The 25,466-nt window shown below is 41.1% G+C and overlaps 1 protein-coding gene across 2 annotated transcripts in view; it reads right to left on the bottom strand.

The window, feature by feature from the left end:
• Positions 1-25,159, bottom strand: part of Itprid2 (ITPR interacting domain containing 2) — a 37,802-nt gene extending 12,643 nt beyond the window's left edge. Inside the window, exons 1-13 of one of the 2 annotated variants that reach the window (XM_034494999.2) lie at positions 24,802-25,159; positions 24,469-24,514; positions 21,275-21,324; positions 20,373-20,429; positions 18,548-18,587; positions 18,364-18,462; positions 16,933-17,141; positions 15,299-16,011; positions 8,629-8,701; positions 5,108-5,196; positions 1,938-3,140; positions 411-488; positions 206-321 (exon numbers count right to left, since the gene is read on the bottom strand). In XM_034494999.2, coding sequence (XP_034350890.1) covers positions 206-321; positions 411-488; positions 1,938-3,140; positions 5,108-5,196; positions 8,629-8,701; positions 15,299-16,011; positions 16,933-17,141; positions 18,364-18,462; positions 18,548-18,587; positions 20,373-20,429; positions 21,275-21,324; positions 24,469-24,514; positions 24,802-25,006 — 2,978 coding nt within the window. In that variant the 5' untranslated portion in view covers positions 25,007-25,159. Of the gene's footprint in view, positions 1-205; positions 334-410; positions 489-1,937; positions 3,141-5,107; positions 5,197-8,628; positions 8,702-15,298; positions 16,012-16,932; positions 17,142-18,363; positions 18,463-18,547; positions 18,588-20,372; positions 20,430-21,274; positions 21,325-24,468; positions 24,515-24,801 lie in introns of both variants that reach the window. The other variant, XM_034494998.2, reaches the window with a different exon arrangement.
• Positions 25,160-25,466: the final 307 nt, after the last annotated feature.

Raw genomic sequence — 25,466 nt, 5'->3', positions numbered from 1 at the left:
TGATCCCCTGCCCTCTCACCTCTCTGAAAAGCAGAATCCTCAGCACAGAGAGAGCTCAGTAAACTCAGTGTGCCTGCTTCTTCCCTGTAGTGCTTCACTACAGAGTTCAGAGTGTTGGCAGAGCTGGGCTCTGAAGAAGCTATGCTGAGGGCCTGCTTCTCTGAAGAAAGGCTCTGACTGTACTAACACAACTGACTGTACTAACCTGTCCTCCTCTGTCATATGAGGGTACACCACAGTTTGCTGCCGCAGCATGGCCAGCTCCAAGTCCATCATCTGCGTTCTGAACAGATTCAGGCTCCGCCTCACGACTTGGAGCTCCTGAAAGGTATTCTGAAATGAGATATAACAGGCTTACACTTCTAAATCACACACATTATTACAACTCAAAGATTTAAGGGGTAACTTACTTCATAAAGAGGTAGAACAGACGACTTCTGAGTACTGTACGGAGCAGCAGCGAGATCAGGTCCTCTCGTCATAGGGTACTTCAAACAGATGAAACAGGATTAAAAGTCAAAATGACTACTGCCAAGTTCTCTAAGGTGTTAAGGTTGATGTAAGGCATGCATTATCATTTCCTTTTGAGCTAAGTCAAACCCACCACAATGATGTATACTATAATCAACAACAAAAGTCTCTAATACTACTGATTATTCTTTAATACTCCATGTCCAAATTACTGTTTAGGAGAAGAAAGAGGCAAAGGAAAACACATCCATATAAGTGTGTGTGCTTGTGTGTGCGTGCATGTGTGTGCGTGTGTCTATATCATGAAAGCAAATGAAAATTCAGGAGGAAAATATGCCTATAGTGGTAACACCTGACCTGAGCTTTAGACATCATCAGGATTTTGCAGTTCATGAAAAGAATGGCAGGGACAGAGCCCCACAATTGGAAAACTGCAACAACAACAACAACAACAAAAAAAAACAACCAACCAGCCAACCAACCATGTGACATGTGCAGACCACCCAAAGTTCAAGGACACTGAGAGCCCTGAATGCCCTGCTGCCCAGTAGCACACACCTAGCAGAGAGACTGTGGAGTCATCTGTCTACTGGGGTGAGGTGGGAGTGAGATTTATCAACTGCATTACTGATACGATATTCAAGGCCAACAAAGCACAGCTGGAGTAGTTTGCCTGGAAAGACACACTACCGATATACAGATAGAGATGGCTGGGAAATTCCCAAGCCTCAAGGAAGTATAATCACAGTCAGAACTATGCCTGATGAGGAAGGAGAAATAGGTGCGCTCTGGTCAGGCTGCAAACTATTAGAGACAATTGTCAGGAGGACAAAGGGGTATCTGAAAGGTATATCTTTTCATATCTGGAAATTTGATTGATATTTATTTATTTAACCCAAGTGGCTTCTTGTCCACTATTTCACTGTAACATGTGGCATGCATTCAGAATTCACACTTTACCTGATTCTCTTTGGAGTGGTTCCAGTTTTGAGCCCATAGAAAGAGACTAATTCTGTGCCAGGAAGCCAGCATCAGAGGTGAGCAGGTGAGCAGGAGAACAGGAAAGCTTAGTCAGAGAGCTACAAAACCCAGGAGGACATGGAGCCACCGAAGCCAACGAGAAGTCTTAGAAAGTTAGAGGAAATCTGCACATCCAAATGGCAGAGAAAAGGAGAAAAAGGATTGAGAAGGAAGATGCTTTTAACAGGGCAATCTAAGGATCAGACAAAGAGAATGAAGGAAAGGCAGAGAGGAGAAATGCCGTGGAACAATGCCTCCTCTACAAAGAGGAGATTCTCAGATTAACTTTGTCCAGGATTAGTGACAGCTTTCTCCCACAAAATGAGAGGGACACGTCCAGGAGGGCATGTAGGAAAATAAGGTAAGGTGGTTTGTCTGCTCAGTCTTAACTTGCTGAGGAATTAGGAGGAATTCAGAGCAATAAAACAAAGATCTTTTTATCTCACCTGTGAAAGATTCTGTAGTGAGTTTCTAATATCATGCAACACTCTCCGCAACTGAATCTCTATGGCAGAAGGAGGATTCACAGAGCATGCCCTGTATGGGTGAGCAGCATGTCTGTGTGAATAGGGACACCCAAAAGGAGAGAAGGCACTACATGAGGCCCCTGATATGTTGGGGACACTGTGGGCACTCAGAGTCCTCATGTGTTCACACAGGGGTCTGTCATGCCATTCAGAGTGAGCAGAGTGGAGGGAGCAGGTAGACTGAGATATTGGAGCAAACTGTGGGCAGGGGGCAAGCCTTCCATGGTGGCACTCCTCCAGTCGTGTCCTCTCACTCTGAGGGGCTTCTTCTTTCTTCACGGAGGATGGGGGGATAAAGATGGTAGATTTAACCAAAGACTGGCCATCATGTTCAGTTACTTGCTTTTCCAATTCTTGTTCCTCCTCAGGTGTGTACTTGTAGGTGAAAGATGGTGGGCTGCACCTGGTCTCTTTTCCTGGAGACAACCGTACATTGACAGAAGATACAACCCTTACTGGGCTCAGTAAAGTGGTGGGCAAAGACTGAGACCTTCTTAAAGGATAGCCAGCTTTTGCAAGCAAGTACCTTTGTTTCAACAGATCCTTTGATTTTATTAAGCTACGCCCTACTCTCTGCCCGGATGTACTGCAAACCTTCATTTGAGCTCTCTGCAGGGCAGTGTTCACTCTGTCCACAGAAGAAGGAAACCCAGTTTTCTTTTCAGAGCTCATACCGCTGCTTGGAGCTTCAAAGGAAGCCAAGGATCTGAGAATGTGGTGTGTGGTGTACTGGGCAAATTCACATTCACTGCCTTTCTCCATATCACTCTCTCCACTCCCTTCCCTCAGGAGCTCTCCAGGGGCTGCCAGAGGTGGCTCCTCCTCTCTTTCTGTAATATGAGGATCAGGCTCACAGGGACCCTTCATGGACTCATTGTTTCCAGCATTCTCTGCAGTCTCACACTGAGGGAAATCTTGGTTGTCTACATTTCTTTGCTCAGTAACTATTACCACCGTTGTTCTTCCTTTCTGCTGAGAGGCAAGAGACTCCTCCTCTGACTCATTAAAGTAAGGCTGGTCCTGTGCTGTAGGGGTCACGTGGTCCTCACCAAGCGATGTGACAGTTGTTTCACTGTCACAGCTGTCAGCACTGCTGCCCATGGCTTGCAGGGATTCATGAACCTGTGAAGGAAAACATTTGGGAGGCTGAGGAGGACGTCAGAGTCCTCACCGACAGACAGGACTACAGACTTGTAGCTGTTCTGGTTTTTACCTCCCTGCCTCCCACTTACTCATCAAGATTGTCTCAGATCTATTTTGCTTACATTTCCTTGCCAACACACAAAACTGACTCTCAGAGTTGAACAAAAATGTCTTCCTGTTCTTCCCCAACACATACACTTTCCCTAGTTCTCACCATCTTCCCTTCATTCTGAAAAAAACTGTGTCCCTTTTCCACAGCTAACCTGGATCACCTTGCTTCAGGATATGGCCCTTCCCTAACCTGATCAACTCAGCTCCCATGTTGAGACATACAGACCTCTTCAGGCAGGCAGACAGACTTATTTGAAACCCTAGCCAGGGCCTCGCCTTTCCTTCCTCATCTCTGACACATGCCCCAGGCTGCCTTTACCTTGTTTATTTCATCACAACTACATACACTCTTCCCATTGCCCATTTTTTTGTTCACTGCACTATTCTTTATTTTAAATGCATGTAATATACATAACCTGTCAAGCATCATTTCTTAGCTTATTCTATCTTAAGTATGCTTAGACCAATTATATTAACTTACAAGCAAGCAAAATCATCTAAAATAAACCTTACTTATCAATGAAATATTGAGTATCATGTACTTTACTGAATAATATAAATAGGAAAAAACTGTATCTGTACAAGAGAGATAGATGGCTACTCTGTGGACATGGTGGAATGCAAAACCTCAGAATGCAAAGCACATAAAACACTGGACACACAGCACACGCAAAGCACTGACCATTCACTCCCAGGAACACACACTGGATTACATGCACTGTTACTGGCCTGTGGCATAAGAGATACAACCAAACACTGAAATTCAAAGATGTCTATGAAACAAATGCCACTCTTGCAGCACTGTAAAGCTGCAACTTTTAGATCAAGGAATTACAACGTGGGAGCAGATACCTATTTGCCTTTACCAATACATTTTACATCACACTTTCATATTACTCTAATTTTTCCATTTTAACTTGAATAATTCTCCTCAGTGTTTTCTTTAATAGTTTTTAATTTATTCTCTTAAGAATGTCATGCATATCATACAATGAATTATGATCATAACTACATCCCATTTCTCTACTCCAACTCTCTCCAGATGCCCACATCATGTCCCCTTCCCAACTTCAGATCTTAATTTGTTTTCTTGATAACACACTGAGTACCAATCTTATCCATATGCATATGCAATCTTATCCAGTGGGTATAGGGTTACCCACTGGAACATGGACAGCCAGTGGCCAGAACCCCCAAACAAAATGAGCCAATTACCAAAAGCTCTCCTAGGATAGACCCTTGTGAGCCTCTCCTCCCAAGTGACTCTTCCTGTAAATTCCTTGGGTGAATTTCTTGCCCGTTTAGCCTTCAAATGTCAAGCTTCTAGAAAACTCTTTAATCTTTTTTGTTTGCCTTATTTCAATTTTCAGATTTTATTAAAGACATTTGGAGCCCCTTTCTTGCACATTCTGTGACTCTATGTACCTACCAACCACCAGTTCAAGGGTGAAAAAGCACCTGCTTTCTGGGTTACCTGAAACACCTTAATTTTCATAAAAATTCATAGAGTTAGCAGGAATGTGAGTTTTAAAATAAGCAAAATTTATTATAAAATACTGGAATATAATAACTATAAGCAAATAAGAAAAACATCAGAAACATCAGTTTAAAACCAAAGTCACTAGTAATACAACACTAAGACTTATTTTTTTATACCCAGAATTTGTGAATAAAATTTGAAATTTATAGTCAAATACATAGCCAAGATCTACATTTCAGATATTTTATTCCTATTCCCACTTGATATACAACTTTACAATATGACACATGGACAGACCGACTGCCTTAAAATGAGGTTAATGAAAGTGCTGACTAATGAAAATGGGAGACTGTACCTGGAGGTGGTTGAGGGAAAGGCAGTCTGTGGAATCCTCAGCAAAGCCGCTGCTATCAGAATGCTGACTTGCAGTTCGCAACAGATGATCTGTCAGTAGAAACAGAATATTAAACAAAACCAGGCATAGGCCTGCAATGGCAGTGACATCATCAAAGATACAATCCCCAATAAAGCAGCACAAATTACTTATGAAAAATTGCAGCTTCAAAGTACAGCCAGTAACTCAGGTTCAAATAAAAGCTGAGTCAGGTTATCTATCAGAAACTCTCAGCGTTCACTTGCTAAGTAAGATCTAATATCAAAGTATTTGATAAATCCGATTACCACAGAAGTAAACTGGATGAAATAAAAATAAACAATTTACAAATTATGTAAATCTATAAAAATAACTAAGAAGTGAAATTAAAAGTTTATATGCAGAATTCTGTAAAACATTCTGTATCTTCCTATTTGAAAGAATAAAAGTAAGGGCTATAAACTAAATCACTTGAAATATGGGGGTATTCAAGCATCTCTAGTATTTCTTATGATGCAAGGATCTACGTTAGGAAAGAACTTTTTCATAACAGTTAAAGAAAAGTCAAAGATTCAATTAACATGTAACACTGCACATATGCAGACATCTTTATCATGTCTCAATGTTCTAATTTCTAAATATATATACATATATATGTACATAAGTGTTCTTTTATGAAAGATACTAGATATATAAATAAATATATCTTCTTTTAAACTTCACTCGGGTTTAAAAACATCCTACGGGAGTTTGATGGTTCAAGAAATATTGATTATATACCAATGAAAAACTGAGCAAAACCTGCAACAGTGTTACGATATTAAGAAAGCTGTCTGATGAGCTAAGAAGTGTTCTCTCTCCTTACCAAACCTAGAAATGCTGGAATTACTGTGGAACTGGACTGAAACAAACTGTCCCCAGCAGTTCTCACTGGCCATTACATTCCTTCAAAACGGACTAGCGTCTGGCCAGAGCAGCTGCCACTGTGCTTGTGTTTTCATGGCTCTGCTTTGTTTTGCTTATAACTAGACTGTGAGCCCGTGAGGACAGGAACTGTACTTATTCTTAACGTTCTGGTATGTAGAACAACATGGCAATGTTTGCTTAATGACTCAGTGGTAATTCTCAACAATTAAACAGTTACATAAATGATCTAGAAATTAAAGGGCCTATTTGGTGGGGAAAAGGGAACTTCTATGAAGTACAGAGAAGCCAGACTCAGTTTCTTCAAAGATCTGCTGAATGTTCAGCAGAGTAAGGTCGGGGCCGGTTCCCCTCAAAGCTGAGCACCATGTGCTCCACAGCTCGGTGGGCAATGCAGACTGAGCCGGCTTCAGAGTAGGCATGGGGAAGTGAACATCACAGAGTTTAAGCTGCTTCTCTCTGAAGACTGGGCTCTTAGCCCTCCACTGCAGAGCACTGCTTCAGGAGACCCTAGGAAGGTATTCCCGGAGCTACAAATCCCACAGACATTGTTCTACTAACCTAGAGAGACAGGCAAGGGGAGCTTGAGTCTGAGGCCAGCCTGAACTAAAGAGAAAGGCTTTGCCTAAATATAAGCAAATTTCTAAAAGTATAAATATCACAATCTAAGGTCTTTAGGCAGATATTTCTGTTCATGAAATGCACAGTTCTCTTGGGCTAAAGAGATGACTCAGCAGCTAAGAGCATTTGTTTTTGCACAGGACCTGAGTTCAATTCCCAGCACCCATAGGGCGGTTCACAAACAACTGTTAACTTTGGCTCCAGGGGATACAACACCCTCCTCTGGCCCCTGTGGCACTAGGCACACCACTGGTGCACAGACATACGTGCAAGCAAAACAAATAGGAAAGCAAAAGTATCACTAAAGTACTTATTGATAAAGTAAGTAAACTTTGTAAAATGAAACCACAATTCTTTACTAGAGAAATTTAGACCTAAGGATTAATACTCAGTTCTTAAGACATTGAATATTACCTTAATTCAAAAGTTAGACAAAGCAGTTAAGTATGAAACAAAACAAAATATGGAAACCATCTGTTTAGTATCAAAATCAGTTTATTTTTATCTAGATTTTCATGAAAAATAGTTGTCTTCTATAAAAAGACCAGTGTAGGATTTCTAGGAATATGAGGCTGCCCAGTAAACACTAGGCTGGGACATGAGCTGAGCCACTGGACCTGTCTCAGTGCAAGAATAAGTCCCTGCAGTGAGACTAGAGGAGTGCACTTGCAGAGGCAACCAGTGAAGCCACGCCCTGTTTCTATTCTACCTGTGACCTGAGTATGCTGCTAGTGATTCTAACTAGTAAGTTATGACCAGTCTGTGTTACACCATGATTCCAAAATGGACCAAATGTCACTGTCTCCTGTAACCCCTTATCACAGCTGCACATACAAAACTCTGTTACTGTAACTTTATAAAAGAGCTACTGACAAATATGTACATGGTTTTGTTTGTGGCATCATAAACGAGAGACTGAAGACTGGTAACCAGGAGAAACTCCAATCTGACCATCAACTGAATATATCTTCCATATTACTCAGTTTCCCTAGAACAACTTAAAGGAAATTTACTATATTTTATCATCCTTGGACACATAACAGGTTAGTTGCTTTGTTCAATACTGCCTCTGCCTATTTGCTTTACACTTCAGAAGCAGAAATATTTATTTATGCACTTAAGAAAGGAAGAATATCCCATGAGAAAGTTCACTGTGTGTCCGACTAGAACTGAAGTGACTAGGGGCCCTATTCTTCAATGTCACACTGCAACGAAAGAAAAGTCACATGCAAACCGTTCCTCAGGAAGACTAACATGTAATTTTCTATTCTAAGAACATACATATAAATTTTTGTTAAAAAAATAACCAGGTGGTTTGGTATGTGTAAAGTTTTAAAAATAAACAGTCCTATCTTCAGTGGTTACTTAACTTCTTCCTCTTTCTTTCTCTAAATATCAAATGCTTTGTAAATTTAAAAGCAGACAGCATTTTCTAGTTGCAAGTCAAAGAGTAAGGAGTGGATCCAAAGGTTCTCTGGTCAATAATTAATGATTCAAGAAAAGAGTAGAATCTGTAGCCATTCACCTTTGATCCACACCTTTGTATTTAACTTGGTTTAACTACTGACAGTGAGTTTTTGCTAGTTATATTGCATGTATTATACTTATAAGATATATTTGCATCAAAATCTCAGAAACAGAGAACATATGATAGTGTCCAATCATAACAACATAAAAGTAGTCATAATCTGTTTTAGTCCATGTGCAGATTTGAAAACTAGAGCACACAGAAATTTTTAATGAGGTCATTATAAGATAAACACTCTAGAATAAGTTTGTAAGGATAAAAGTCTCCCTATAAGAACCCCACAAAAATTATATGCTGAGATAAGAGCACGCCCATCCTGCACCCTCATCTTTTCACACTTACTGCTACCCCACATACTGAGAGACACTCCTCTCCTTCCCAGCTGACAACAAGTGTAGATATAGGAAACAGTAGTCAGTGGTCCACTTACCTCTTTTTGACTTGGCAAGACTTAGTTGGCAAGTGGCTGGTACGTGAGGTGCTTCTCCCTCTGTGCTCTGGACCTAAAAGAGAACCATATACAGTTAAAACTAAGAGAATCTATGGCAAAAAAAAAAGAGTGTCTCTTGATGGTTATTCATTGAACAAGTCAGTTCAACTGAAGTGCACCAAACACTATGTAGGCACTTTAATCTCAGAAGTGTCAGCATGTCCCACAACTTACTCTACTTTTCTGACCTACTTTCCCACTGACATGCCACACTCAACCTAGGTAACTGGCAGAGACAAACAGCAAGTAGAGTAGCTGCGCACATACAAACATACACAGAACTCCACATGAAAAGACTTTGTTTCTCAAAAGTTGCTACTGGGAAAACTGGCCCATCCCAGGAGGTTGCCCTGAATGTTAAACATTAAAGTAGTTCCAGTCTGAGGAAAAATGCTAACCTGTGCCTCCTAGGAGGCGATGGCTGGGCCATATTTGAGGCAAATACAAATTCAGTATCTATGGAACTAGGACACCATGTTCTCACAGATAAATTTTCCTCCAGTTTGAGGCATCAATTGTTACTCATGTATAAGAATGTTCTGTCCTGATAAAAATGTTTTTTCAAGACATATTGGTATTTTAAGTGGGAATCAAATCTTAATACAATTAAAATCTTAAGAGTCTTATCCATAAAAATTGCTCTAAAAATTCTATTTAATGGAAGTACAAAACCTAGAAAAGTTGCCTTTTTCTATCTGTACAACTGTATCCTTATTTAGGAAATTTTGATTCTAACTGCCATCCTCATGCTGTGGAGACAATGACTAGCTACTAACTTGTGTCAAGGAGGCCTGTGCTCATTTCAACCACTTTATCACATAAAAGGAAACAAAATGCTCAAACACAGGGTTTTAAACTTGAACAAATCACAAACAACAAATAACAAACAAACTTTTGATTTGAACCCTGGTATACTTCAAGCTATCAATTAATTAAAAAATAAGAAATATAGGAATGAATAGAAGGTCAACACACACCACAGACAACCACTACACACACACACACACACACACACACACACACACACCACAGACACACCACAGCCACTACACACACACACACACACACATACCACAGACACACCACAGACACACCACAGACAGCCACTACACACACACACACCCACCACAGACACACCACAGCCACTACACACACACACACACACACCACAGACACACCACAGACAGCCACTACACACACACACACCACAGACAGCCACTACACACACACACACACACACACACACACACACACGAGAGAGACAGAGAGACAGAGACAGAGACACAAAGACAGAGAGAGACAGAGAGATATAGATGGAGACAGAGAGAGCTCACACATACACATATACTACCCCACAAAAATTAATGTTAGCCCTCCCCTGTTCAGGAATTCCTGATTTGTGATGACTTTTGTATATAGTCCCATGAACCTAAAGTTATGACCTGAAGAAACTGAAAGTAATGGCGACCGTTTAACACTGTCCTGAGTGTGACACATATAGAGTAAGCTTTCCTTTTATTTGCTACTGCTTACAAACTATATTCCTCAAAGCAGCAGATACAAGTCCAGCCGGAAAACCATTGTTTTCAGTGCAAGGGAACAGAATACATTTTCTTTTTATATTCAACAAAAGGCCTATTATTAGCTGCTACTCTGGCCCAGCCTAATACAGATTTCCAAAAAGCAATCATTAACAAGACTGAAAAAGTACAGAAGAAATCCAGATAACTATTTATATCTTAGGAATCTCAGCTTAGACACAACAAATTACTATCTCCCACTTTATAGATGAAGGATTATCAAATATTCTATTTCCTTGGAGATAAATTAAACACAAAGTGGTGTCAATTTAAAGAACATGATACCTTCCCTAGCCATTTATCCTTCATGATGTTATTCTAGGGAAAAAAATATTTCTCCTTTTACTGCAAAGCCCTTCATCAGTGCAAGACAGGCTCTGATAGTAGAGAGGGTCATGTTTACTTACACAACTGCTAATGTCAGGAAGACTTCCCAGCAAAATCTTACTGTATTAAGACCATGAGTGATGATTTATTCTTAAATCTTACTGGTCACGACTATGCAAAAGGCAGATTTGAGTGTAAAACCATGAAGCCAATACAGAATGAAGACCCACGCAGCTAGCAAGCATTCCTAGTGCTGTATGGTGAGCTGGCCATGTACTCTAGGTAGCATTTGATTAAAGTTTTACAAATATAATCAAACAAAAGAGAAGTCAATAACAAGTAATAGGTTTGTATCATACAATTCTTTAAAGTTTAGGTAAGTTCAAAACTTCCCATAATAAAAAGAAAACAAATTAAAAACACACTAGGCCAAAACAACAAAGTTGTTCAGCTTTGTGAATTAATGCCTGGCTCTTATGGCATTAGTTTCTTGATGGCAGGACCTTTTGGATGCAGCTCTCATCCAGCCTTTCAACTGGGATCAAAACAACACTAACCACTTGTCATTTTAAACATACTAAATACACAATCATGCTGAAATAAAATTTAAATTAGAGTCTTAGAAATTACAATTCTGCGTGGTATCGAAAGAAAGAAAAAAAGGATGGAATAAAGGAAGGAAGGAAGGAAGGAAGGAAGGAAGGAAGGAAGGAAGGAAGAAAGGAAGAAAGGAAGCCAAGAATGTTTTGCCAAGAAGTTGTACAGGGCTGTGACAAGAACTTGAGCTCTTGTCCACTGCTCTCACTGATGTCCTTCCCCACCTCTGCTCCATGGCAAATGTACGGCAGGTCAAAGGAGCCAGTCCTGAGTTCAAGTCTTACTCACCATTCACTGGCTTCTGAAAACTATCTGTGCTATTTATCTAGTTTTGCAATTATAAAATAAGGGTGAAAACACTTCTACCACAAGTCCTTAAGTCAATCAAAAGTAACAACAAAGTAGCAAAGACACATGATAGCAGATCCCTCTCAGCAGCCTTCCTTCACAGATATCAGTCCATCCTGAAGCTCTAACATTATAGCAAATACGACTTCCCTCAGAAAGAAGATGAAAACCTCTGCTGGGAAGTAATCTCTAAGGTATAAGGGGAGAACTATTTCAAACAACCATTGTATTAGTCTATGATTCTGTAATTACTTCTACATTACATTAGAGAAAAGACTGCTAAATTTTAAGATAAACAACACAAAAAATTTGTTTCCACTGTTATGTAATTTTAAAAAAGATTCAAGGAATTTTAAGATTCCTTGAATTTTAATTGCAAGAATTTTTTTTAGATTAAAAAAAATATCAAAACAGCTGGGCAGTGGTGGCACATGCCTTTAATCCCAGCACTTGAGAGGCAGAGGCAGGCGGATTTCTAACCTGGTCTAACAGAGTGAGTTCCAGGACAGCCAGGACTACACAGAGAAACCCTGTCTTGGAAAAAACAAAACAAACAAATAAAAAAAATTATTAAAACAGTAAGAAACAACCCAGTGACTATCTGGGATGTGTGATATCAGGGCAGATATGAACTATCAGAATTCATATTTAAATTCCTATCTTCAGAAACTACAGCTAGGAGTAGGCATGGTGGTACATGCCTGTAACCCCAATATTTGGGAGGCCAAAGCAGGAGAATCAACCCTGCCAGCACAGCAAGATCCTATCTAAAGAAACCAAATTCACAAATGTGGAAGGACAAAGGAACATACTACTATTCCTCAAATACCCCACTGATTTGGGATTACTTGAATTCGATAAATAAATAGAGTGAACCCTAAAACTTAGAAGCTAAAAGTAATACGTTGTATAAGAACAAAGGAAGATTAACAGTTATTTTAGGAACTCAAGCAAGATTATGTGTGCACCCAGTAACAATTACTTGTAAACAGTTGATTAGCACAGTGAGAGGACCCCCAGCAGACAGAGGAAGGCTCCTTCCACAAGTACAGACATATTCACAAAGCAGAAGCAACTGTTCATCCAGCAGGATCACTTTAACTGTGACCCTTCAGATTTCTGATGTGTAACTCCATGGAGTTACCACGCTGTATTCAACAAGCCAACAAAAACAAACCAAAACCAACCAAACAAAAAAAATCCGAACCACTAAGAATTAAAATCCTCTCCCACACCCCAACCAAAAAACAAGAAAGGGTTTAGAATTTCTAGGTATTCTGGACATTCTAAAACATTTTTTAGAAGGCAAGTTGACTTTTAACTAAAACAGTCTACAGACTTTTTTTTTCATGTTTTTCATTTCATAAATAAAAGAAACAGGCGTTCTGCTGCTTCTAGCCTATCTCACTCAGTCTTGTCCTTTGTGAAGTTCTCTTCACACACGGCTTCCTCCTAGGTCCTGGTCACCTCACAGGCTTCCCTTCTGTCTCACCTGATTAGGCAGCCTCACCCACAAAGCCAGACTGCAACATTCTTCCCGACTCCAGCCAGAGCTGCCGCTGCTGAGGCCTCTCTTGGAGCTGGCTCTGAGAGAGAGCTCTAACTTGTATCTACTTGCTGTTCACACAGGAACAAATGTTCTCTACAGAGATCAGACCCCAACCAAAGGAGTATCAGAGAGAAGCGCACAAGCTACTCTGAATGGGATGTAAGCTGGCCTTGGAAAGACTGTTTTCTTTGTCTGCTAATACAATTCATATCATGCCTAAGAGGAAATGAAAATAACACATTTCCCTGCTTTATCCATTGTTCTAGAAGTTTCTCTAAAGTTTCCAAAGGAAAAAGCACAATTCTAGGAGGTTTTCAATAAATATTTTAAATAGATATGAAAAAAGAAAGGATTCATTATCCTTAAAGTTCCTCTATTTACAATAGACAAAGTTGAAAATTATTTTGTTGTACGTACTTGAAAAAATACCTTACTAGGTACACCAGGCTACTATTCTAGACCTTGCTATGTAGCTTCAGCTTATCTCAAATTCATGGTCATTGTGCCTCAGTCCTTTGGATGCCAGTTACTACAAACATACAACACCATTCCTAATACACACACACACACACACACACACACACACACACACACACACACACAGTATCTAACATTCCTTAACTAGTCATATAATCTTTACTACACAAAAGGGTTCACGATATTTTGTCATGAACGTTTTGTTCCAGCAGAGGGCGCAAGTGAAAAGGTCTATGAGGAAAGGTAAGAGCCACCAAACTGCACCCACCATTTGACAGGCCTTAAGGTCCTTCCCTGTGTGTTATCTGAACCCTTTCAGAGACCTGACACTTACACTTTTGCTTAGAATTTATGAGCTCTTTTAAAATCCTAGAAACTACAAAAAGGACACTGTCAACCTACTGCTGTTCAAACTGAGTCACCAGCATGAAATTTCCAGCTGCCGTATCATTTGTATACATTTGCATGCCACGGTGCAGGGCTAAAGTATGGAAGCTGCTGGATCTACTGAGCACGGAGGAGCAGGCCAGGGAAGGTCTGAACTTACACTCAGTCGTTAGTTGGACAACCTGGACCAAAACAGCACTCAACAGAGATCAACAGAGAGGACAGAGCCAGGGTTTTCAAGCAGGCCTCAGAATCCTCTCCCACACGCACCATACTATGGCAGATCACCTTAGTAATTCAAAGAATAGACGTACAAACTACAGGAAAAAGATTTAAGGGAAAACAGTCTACAAGAAAACGTACAACACTCTACAGAGCTTACCTCTCGCCCTTTACTCTTTAGCCATAATTAACATACTAAAATCCAGAAGCCATCAAAAACATAAGTAACTGTATCAGCAACTGAAAGTTTGAAATAAGTAAAAAGTCATCACTGATGTGACTGACGCAAGCTCAGTGACGAGAACATGAGGGCACCATTATTTACTCTTCAAGCCGAGAAAAGGTGATTCTAAAGCTGACACAAACTATTACCAAAGCAAACCTTCCATATTTTCAATAGGAAAAATTACATACTATATTATGCATATCCACAGACACCTCAGTTTCTTCCTGTGTAACAGGAGACTGCATTCTTGCACACTGCTCCTTAGGGCAAGCCCCTTTCCTCCCACAGTGTAGTGTGGTCCATACCGCTGAACAATCAGTCCCTACGGTCTGTCTAGGAGCTCTGAATGAACCCCCTGAGTACTGTTCCATTCTTGAATTTAGATTTTATGTTAATTAGCAGGAGTATCGATGGGTAAGATAAAGTCACCAAATGTGTATCTGGACTTATAAAACTCCACCCAGCAGCCTTCCAGGTCCCTCCTTTCCTCTCAGGTACACGCATCACCAGTATCTATTCATAAATTGCCTTCTCCCTTGCCCTGGTCACTGAGACCCCTGAAGACTGACGTGCAAACGTGCAAACCTGTTTGATCTTAGCATTTTCACTGCTATACAATACAATGATTTGGATTTGCATACACACTCTCAAGGCTCTCTGATACCAAAGCCTAGGCTTGAGAAAAAAAAAATGGTTGCAGACAACATGTCACTGACTAGATGACAGCTGCGCCTGAGGGGCGGCACAGCACACAGCTCTGTGACAAGCCCTCGGTTTGGAAACAGAGCAGGAGTGTCAACAGGAGGACTTGTTTCCACAGCTATGAATGTTAGCACCTCCCTCTCTAGAAACACTTCTGGCTCTCTACAGAGGAAGCTCAGGAAGTCTTTTGCCTACCTCTTCCATCTCGAAGGAGTCTTTCTGCTGCTGCGTCATTATGTTTCTTATGGATGGGATTGTCAGTGGTGCACAAGGCTCTTTCTCACTCGAGGACACCTGGGCACTTTTCAGCTCTCCGCGGCTCTCCAGCTCGCAGTGGCTGGACACACTGCCATCATGACCAAAGTCAGGATCTGTAACAGCAGACTTCCAGAGTGGGTCGTTCTCCTGACTGTGAGCTTCTCTGCTTTCTTCACTTTCCATCTTGAGACTGTTACTATCTGCTTCATCAGAAAGTCTGTCAGCATCAATGCTGTCTGTGATGGTTGATGAACTACCTGAGACTTCTTCTGTAACCGTAGCCAGCATCGAAGACGACTCCTTCTTCTTTATAACTTTCTGAAGCTTAGGATCACTCTTGCCGCCGCCGCCGCCGCCGCCGTCTTCAGACAGGGAAACACTTAGACTCCTTCCTTTCTCAGCAGCAGGGGAAGAGCTCCCGTCTCCTTTCTCTGTTTTATCAACACATAAGTTAAGTTTTGATAGTGTTTTCATCAGACGGTTCGCAGTGTTGCTCCGAGTTAGAGGAGGAGGGGAGTCTGCTGCCTCCTTGGTGGAGGTCACTGAGGACATACTTCCAATCCTCTGCAGCGGAGTTCCAGAGACTTGGGAATATAGAGAAGAAAATGCATTGGCCACAGTAGTGAGAACTTCAATTTGGCGAAATCGGCCTACAAAAGGATAAAAGAAATAAAATGCTTATGCTGTACATACATATTGTACACAAATTCCATGTTATAAGTACATAGAGTGAACAAACTGTGTTTATGTTAGAGGTACATACAGTAAACACATATTGTTTAGAATTCTAGTAATTGAATTTAGATCCCAAATATTATGAAATCATATTCTTTCCTAAGTGAACATGCAAACCACTACATTCAAAGGGTAGGGAGGAAGAGGATTTTTACTGTAAAGATTAGAATTTATACTCTAAAACCATTAGAAATAAGCACAAAAACTGATGATAGTACTGAAGATAACAGAACCAGCTACTGATCTCTAGCTATGGGCTGTTTTGTCATGGGCTCCATCAAGACTCTTACAAATGCCTTCCCAAGAAAATACATATCCAAGTATATTTTCCACTGAACTGGAGAGTACAGTTAAAGAACACAGGGGTTGATCCACAGACAACCTGGGAAGAATCCTGTTTTGAGATACTATTTAACAGAGAAACATACAAGAAGAGAGAGAAGTGAAAAGACCCAACTGGCCAAGGTATTTTAGATTTACAGAAAAGCACTTGAAATGGACTGATCTCATTTAAAATTAACAAAGCCCCTGCCCTTGCTTTTCTTTCTTGAACAAATGCAATTTGGAGATAAACAACAGGTCCTGTACATAAATTATGATGAGTTAACAAGGAGGAGGAGAGAATAGCACGTGTGTGTGTGTGTGTGTGTGTGTGTGTGTGTGTGTAATACATATATATTATATATATTAAAAATAAACTAAAATAATTCATTCAGAATGAGTAAAAGACGCAGTCTATTATTAACCTTAATTTTAAAATGTTAGATGCTAAAACAAAGATCATCTGGCCCAGTTGCTCAACATTTCAAACAATACTCTAACATCAAAGTCCTTACTTGTCAGAGCATAGTTCGGGTTCTCTACTTCCATCCGTTGCATTTGTGCACTCAGAAATACTTTAATGTCTATGCCTCTGGCAAAAGATGATGAATTAAAAAATCTGGAAGGAATTTTAGAAGCAATATCTGGTTCATCTCGTCCAAATCCAAGATTATATAGAATTTCTTCAGGATCTTCCTCATAAAGCTCCAGCAGTTCTGAAACACTACAGCAAATGATGAAGACATAAAGATGTTAAGTGTGCTTGCAGTCCACACTACATGCCAATCAGTCCACAGCCCCATTTGCATTCCCCTTGGCTCCTGGTCTTCACATCATAGTATCTTTCCCTATCTTCCGATACTATGCATTTATGCGATACACAATCCTTGGAAAGGATACATAGGCACATTTATCAGGGTACTAGTGTTGGAAAATCTGAAACAAATGCAGAAAGTCCTAATCTCTAAGAATACAAACAAGGACCTCTAAGGGGCTGCTCTCACCTTATTTTTTTGGTCATTTTTAAAGGATTCTCCAGGAAAGCAATTCAGACCAAGCATGATAAGGAAACAACAGATTAAAGGAAAATCGTCTCAGGGAGTTGGTGCAGCTTGGGTACTGAGGACCCAGCTGTAAAATATAAGCTTTGAAGACACTTTTTTTTTTTTTTCTTATAAGAGACAATTGTCTTAGCAGAAGCAATGAAGGAGACAAGCTGGTGTCAGAGAGCCAGGAAGGAGCTTCCCTCCAGCTCCCCTCTCCCCACATCCAAGAAAGAAGTAGGAGGAGTAAAGTGAGGAGGATCTGGGTTATGCAGAGAGGAACTTGTGCCCTGACTCCACTAGGAATTCAACACTAACCTACCCTCTCACCGCAGGGATGATCCGAGCTTTTGGGGGCTTAATGAGGGAATAAGAAGGAGGATGGAATGGGTCTAGAAGATGGGTAAGGCTGCTACAGAGAAAAAGGAACGATGCGATAATCTGTATAGCAATTTAAAAACTGGTCCACAGGCCCACAGGTCCACATAGTTGATTTAATTTACATTTTAAAGATCATTGGTTTAACACACTGGAAACAAATTTAGCCTTAAATATCAAGCTACTAATTGAGGAGGTTTACGATGCTTTCTATGTCAGAGTTACTCGAGGCACTCTGCAGTGAGTTTTGGTTCCTTACAAGTAGAAGTTACTCCCCTATGGAGTTTCTCTTTCAGGATGCCCACAAAACTTCAACCACTTATTATTAGATTCTAGCACCGGTATGAACACAGTTACAGCTTTTTATTTGGTTTGTTACAGTTGTTGTTGGTTTTGCATAAGAAGCTCTTGTCACTTATGATGGTCTAGGAAACACTTGGGGCCCTTTGATTCACACTCTCAGCATCCAAAGACCAGAAGGTTACAGGTTCAATACCACATGGTTACAGTTTCACCAGGACTGACCTTGACACGGTACCACTGCTTTTCCCAGACCCAGTAGAATTCATACTTCTCCCTTTCTGATGAAACTGAAGTCTTCTCTCCTTGGCCAAGATATTGTTGCTACAAATATAATAAGATACTTCAAAACTCGATTTTCTGATCCCTTCTCACTTTTAGAAAGGAGTAGACCCAAACAGGTACATACCAGTTTTCAACTTGAGAATCCGGTTCATGTAGGTGATTGGCTACAAGTAACAAACAGACAGACAAACACACAGAGAGCACAGCTGTTAGAAGGAAATGGCATGGTTATGGAGAAGACAGGTTATCTAAGTTGTCATGGCTAGCTTGTTAAATATCCACTACTGAAACCACACAACAGTGAGGCAACAACTGGGCCAGCAACTTTCGGAGGGGCTTGTACTTTCTGGCAATGCAAAACTACTTCTATCTGAGTGTTTAAAATTAAAAAAAAAAAATCTATAAATAATTAGATTTCTGGAAGCAGGCTGACAAGTGCTGAGGGAGATAAGCCACACTTACTAGTGTATGTAGTGCTGTTAACTTCCAAAGCTGTCAATCAGAAACACCTTAAAAGTAAATGTGACTGGCTGCCATTAAGGAGGATCACAATATTCACATATTTCTTATGTGTTCTTAGAGTCAGTGAAGCAGCCTTTAGTGCATAATGTGAAACGCTCTGCACCTTTCAATGTAACATTTTCTTTAAAAACATCCTCTCAGCTTTAACCTAGATTAACAGGGTCAAAGCAAATAGAAGCCAATGGTTAATTTCATCATAATTGTAGAAAATAAAACAAATAAGATTAACAACCAAAATGTCTGCTTCAGCAAGTGACTTTTTCTATTTCTGAGGTGCAAACCTGCGAGAAACTTTTTGATTCTTTGTACTTCCTACTAATAATATCAGTTGATATCGTGAAACCTCCCGGGCAGATATCAAAGCATCAAATGCATTGTTCACCGGGATGCTGGTGAACATCTTCATAATGGACTGACGAGACTTTTAAGAGCATTGATTTGAAAGAAAAAAAGTTAGTTTTCAATCATTCCTTGAAAAACATTGACAGAGATAATAAAAATATGTATTCTATACTTTCTGATGCTAGAATGTTCTAAATAAGTAACTCATCTTACAAATGGAAATGAAGATCTACAGGACCAAGGATACTAAATTCAGGGGATAAATTCACTCTTTATCAGCTTGCAATTTTTGAGCATTTAAAATAACCTTTAGTTTTTTTCTAAGAACTACCAATAATCTATTCTACGTAATAAAATTTAAGAAAAAAAAAAATCAGTGGCCTCAGTCACAGCGGCTTACACATGCAACCTCAGCACCAAGGAGGCAAAAGCCAAACAACTGTGAATTTGAGGTCAGCCTGCAGCTGCATTGGGAATTCAAGGCCACGCTGGCTACGTAGTACAAACCTGTCTCAAACAAAGTGAACTACATTTTACAATAACAACAAAATTGCTTTAAAAGAGAAACCTAGCTTCATATACTAGGAAACTTTATTGGAACCTACAAAGAATTTAAGGACATACTTTTACAGTGCTAAAGGCAACCTGAAAGAGACACCAGCATAATGATCTAACTTGTAACTCTATGTGGTCTTTGTCCTTTAATCTTTAACTGTCAGGGGTTAAAAGAGGGAAAATATAAGGAGAAAGACAAACCACAGCTGTAAGTGTGATATGAATCTATGTCCCTAAACCAAAACTAAGCTTCAACTTGTTTTTTTCCCTGCATAAATATTTAAGCTCCCTTTCTTCTTTGGGACAGTTTTTCTCTCATTTACATCACCATAGTTTTGTCATAAACAGTCAGGTAAGATGGCATTTCAGAGTCATCCAGACGGGAATCCTACAGGTTAAGGCAGTAAATGGGACCCACTGTCAAGGACTTTAAATGTTTCTCTAAGAGCTCTAGATCTGACAGTCTTTATTTACTTCATTGCTTAAGATAACTAGAACTACATAAAGATACAGTTCCTCAACAAACATACCTTCAGCTCCCAGTGACAAGTCATCTTCAAAGCTTCCTCCATTTCTCACAAGTGCACCTAAAACAGAGTATGAAAATTCAAAAACCACACCCTCTTGCTCTGCTGTTTCCCCACTAATTCCACTACCGTACAACATCGTTAATTAAATAAGTCTACTTCATAAGATATTTCATAAAGCCTAGGAAATATCTCAAACATGAATACACTAAGAAATTATTTACATTATGTCGTTTCAAAGAGCAAACAAGCTTTTTCTCTGTTGTTAGGAAACTAGGTTTGTGGCCACAGACATTTTCCAGAATTTGGGCTCATACTCTATATTCCCTTATGCCTCTGAAAACATTTCATTAGACAAACTACTTCACCAAAGAGTTTCATGAAAACTAGGTCCTAACATAGCCACCCCTCTTACACCTTCATGGTACTTCAGGACCTCAAGCTATGTCTTCCTCACACTCTGAATGCTTCTCCTTTGCCTTGTCATCACCTGTACATTCTTGTTGTACTTTGAACTTGAGAATTTTGTCTTGCACAGGTGCTAAAATTCCAGGTGTGGCAATTTCAGTTAGCATAAGCAAAGAAATGCTACACTAAAGTTAACCGAGTTCACTCATTATGTATTTTCTTTATGTTTACTTATCAGAGTCTGTATTTAATCAGTCTTTATAATATCTAACTGGGCAATAAGAACATAAGGTTGGCATTGTAAGAAGCTTTGGGAAACAAAGTAGTGCAAGTTACTTAGTATTCTTTTATGCCTTATAACAATATTTTTCCCTTTGGGCTTCTAGCTCACAATAGCATATTTTATAAACATGATCCTCACTAGTATAATTCACACAACACTTTCACCTAAAGACAAAGGAAGATTCTCACTTAAAAAAAAGACAACTGTTTCTTACCCTTCGGCGCACCACCACTTTGCTCATCCAGTGAAGCTCCCAAAGGGGTGCTGCAATCACAGAAACACAGAAGCCTCAGTCTTCTGAACACCCATCTGGAGAACTGTTCCTGGGGAGCCTCACTTTAGAATTATAGCTAAGCTAGCATCTTAATCAACTGAGCACTCCTCCCCAAACACCAGGAATGTGAGTGGCTTACATAAGTAATGTCCTTCTAACCAAGCAAATACCTGTTGTCAGGTCAGTTTACCAGCCTAACTTAATCACAGGTCTGCTTGGCAGCAATTAAGAGCTGGAATGGCCATAGCATAGGATATGAATTGTTATTTTCTTTGCAAAAACAGAGAGGAGAGACAGAGAGAGAGAGACAGAGAGAGAGAGAGAGAGAGAGAGAGAGAGAGAGAGAGAGAGAGAGAGAGAGAAACATTTCTACCAAAACAAGCAACAACAACAATAAAAATATAAAACCAGGATTAGAAGAAAGCACCTTTTCAGCGGTAAGTGACTTCACTTAGTAAAACAAAAAGTTACAGGAGTCAGGAAGTAAGCCTGAGTTCTTAACTCTTGCCTGTCAAGAAGCTGGCTGCTCAGAGCACAACCTAGGCTGCCTCTGCACCTCAACAGAGGCCTTTCTCACAAATACAGGGAAGCCTGACCATCAGGGTCTTCTTTTAAATTCTAAGGAGTACACCTCTTCCTCCCTTAACTTTGGGAAATCCACAGCTCAGCTTGGAATCAGAGTCAAGGATCAGCCAATGCTGATTTTTCTCCCTCAAGTTTGTAGTTCATACACGAAGGTCTCAGTTGTTTTCAAACACAAAGGTATCTTTACTTTTCTCGAAACAACTTGGTTTTGTGACTTGAATCACAGAAACACTCTTTTATTCTGAATGTTCTAGTCTGCGATGCAGACTTCAGTTTCTCAGTAACAGTTCATACGTGCTAACAATTTACATTCGACGTGGGATGCATCCTGCTTCAAAGAAATCCTACTCAATGCCAATTAAACATACAAGCAAATACGTAAACAAGGTGGTTCTTTGAAATTTAGTGCTTTTAAGAAGCAATTGCGAGTTGTAGAAGAATCATCAGCAAGTAACATATGGGCACTGATCAAACCTCAATTCTAGGGCTTTGCAAACGTTTCATATTTGTGACATTAAAAATCTTGGCCCCTTCCCCCGCTGCCCCGGTAGCTCTTTCCTTAGTTGGGCCCAAATTATGTCTGTGTCCACAGCTGCCCATGGTGTTCTTCTTCACTAACAGAAACTGGCAAGTAGGCAGAGCATAACCGGCCTTCTTCAAAAGCAAGTTCTCTATTTCTAGACACCATCCTCCAAATCCCACCAGAGTCTCTACTGCTTCTTAGACATTGACTCCAGTCATTTGCTTAGTGAAAAAAGAAACAGCTATGAGAATAAAGACTCCACTGGAAAAGGAAAAACATGACATCTTTACCCAGAATATGGACAGCAATGAGAAGACAGTACTGCAGAATTTACCAAGGGAGGAAAATGCTCTTTCAGATGATGTGCATACAATATCCAGAATACGTTACTGCTCAGCTCAGGTGCACACAAGAACTGCTTGTGCTCTGAGAGGGGTAAGTATAGGAACAAGAAAGAAATCTACGAGAGGTTTCTTTAGATAATTATATAATCTGTGCACATTAGGTTTAGCAACAACACTTCTGGAATTTTCTGGACCGAACTTGAGTCCTGGTCACTGTTAACTGTTACCCTACTTCCTTTACCTAAAAACTGTGTTTATTTTCTGTCTCCTTGATATGATTTCTTTTATAACCTCAATTCCTATATATCACTTTTTAAATGTGATTTTTCTCTTGTTCTTACATTTGAAAAAAAAAATCCTTTCACTATCCACTTGAGAGAAAACACTAGAAATGTTAAGACCTGCTTTAAGTTTCGCCAATACTGTATTAAGGAATGGATTTTAAATGAGACCAAGACGTAAACTTTAAAGAACTAAATAAGAGAAAGAATAGACTACCCTCTTCACTCCTTGATATGGAAACTTCAAAGACACTGCTTTGTAAGTTCTCTCCTAAAAAGTTTTGAAGATGGATACTTAAAATTTCAGCCTTCTAATTTCAAACTGTTCTGATGGCGAGCCCCTGGCACACGTTATTGTGCTTTGTAAAGGCCATATTCTTGTAATTTGAAAATCAAGGGGTTAAACTAGGCTGGGTGGTTAACCTAAAGATGTCTTGAAGCAATATATTTGCCTCTGTGCATCTTTAAAAGGAATGTCTATAAACCCCATAATATTTCAGGCAAGTCTATGACACCTCAGTAAAGCCAATATTCTATCGGTCTTTACAGGAAAAAAAAAGTAATATCATATGTAAGAATCCCTTTCAAAAAGAAAAATAAAAAACAACCAAATAATCCCTAGGATAAACATAATTTGATGAAACAATTATATGCCCAGAAGCAAATGCCAGCAAAAGTTTAAAAGCTATAGTCTTTACACAAGATTTTTCAAAGAGCAAATAAACTGGGAAAATAAAGAAGTAAAACACATTTTATTTTTAGTCAAATTTACTTGTAACACAACCCATGTCCTCTGTATTTTATCAAACATCTGTGTGCGGGTTGCCAAAATATGTAACTAAACAAACTCATGAAGTTTGAATGCCTTCAAAGCTCCATTTTCTTCTGCAAATTCCAATGCCATCTGACAAACCCGTGTCCAAGGAGTTAAAACTCCAAGGAGCAAGTTGGCTAGTTTTAATAGCTCCCCAGAGAGACTTAAGGCACACAACCCAAATTAAACCCCGGTTAGTGTAGTTAAGTAAATTAAACCTGTCTATAACACGTTTGAAAGGAAAATGATTCCGTGCCAGATATGCAGATGCCAAAATAAAGAAAAATAAAAGGTCTTGGGAAACATCAAAATTCTTTCAAGAGAAGCCACGACCAGCCAAAGTAACATCACTGTGACCTGTTTTAGTTTCTGATCTGCTGCTGACATCATGCCTGGACTGAAGTCGTAACTGTAAAGTCAACTCGGTCACCAAATAATCAGCGGCCACAGCACTTCCAGTTCTAATCGCTTCTAGAAGGAAGCTATCGGCCGGCTCACTTTCCGGTTCCTAGCTTACAGCCGCCACGGGACACAGAGACGAGGTCGAACCCCTCGCTTCTCCCCGGGCAACCTCAGCTTTTACTCACCGGCAGTCTTTGAGCCATATCGCGATCTTCTCGTTGGGCACGTTTCCTGCGGAATAGAGCGAAAGGACAACTCGTTAGGGACCCCATACATAAGTACTCAGAGGCTGTGCCATCCTGACACTCCCTTGCAGGAGAATCTGCCTGGGGCAACCCGCAGCCTCCAGAGCCTTCCGGGCTCTCGACCCAGGGGAGCCAGCCGGCAGCCAGGTGCACATGCTGGCGCTGAAGCGCGGGTCACACGCGCATTTAAAGGTCGGGGGCGTCGGGTCCCGGCACCCAGTAGCACGGAGCACGCCACCTCCCCGATCGCACAATCCTGTCCCGCGCACCGACCTCGCCCCGCCGCTGCCGGCAGCTTAGCGCCCGGGAGGTCCTCCTCGTCGTCCTCGTCCTCGTCCTGCGTCGTCGTCTCTGTGGACAGATCCTCGGTCTCCGACGCCTGCCAGGAGCTGCGGCACTTGGCCCAGGCCTTCCTCCTGCGACTCGCCACTTGCCACTCCAGTTCCTCCTCCGCCTCCGCCGACAGGGGTCGGTTCATGGCCGCGTCGGGGGCTCCGCGGGCCCAGCCAGAGCCTGCGCGGGACACAGCGGCGGCTGCGGGGACCCCCGCCGCTGCTGTCAGCGCCCAGCCGGGCAGGGGGCCCGGGGGAGCCAGAGCGGGCGCCGCAGGAGGAGGGGACAGGGAGGGGGGAGGGAAGGAAGGGAGGGAGGGGCGGAGGGCCGGCGCTTCACGTGAACCCGGCCTGGCGGGGCGCAGCAGCGCGAGTGGCTCCAGCAAGCCCGGTAGGCGCCGAGCGCCGGCCCGGCCCTGTCCCGCCCACTCCAAGACCCCGCCCCTCCCCTTCTAGCCACGCCCCCGCTAATGCACAGTCCAGCCCCTCGCAGCTGTGCGCCCCTCCCACGAAGAAGGCCACGCCCCCTTCCGGTGGCTGTCTTGCCGGGAGGTGAGGAGGAGAGTCGGGGCGGGGCTCGTCCTGACGGGCTAGGAGCGGAACCGC

This window comes from Arvicanthis niloticus, chromosome 2 (genome assembly GCF_011762505.2).
Source record: "Arvicanthis niloticus isolate mArvNil1 chromosome 2, mArvNil1.pat.X, whole genome shotgun sequence".
Lineage (NCBI taxonomy): Eukaryota > Metazoa > Chordata > Mammalia > Rodentia > Muridae > Arvicanthis > Arvicanthis niloticus.
Note: the sequence above shows the minus strand (reverse complement) of the source record. Positions and strands in the feature narration are given on the sequence as shown.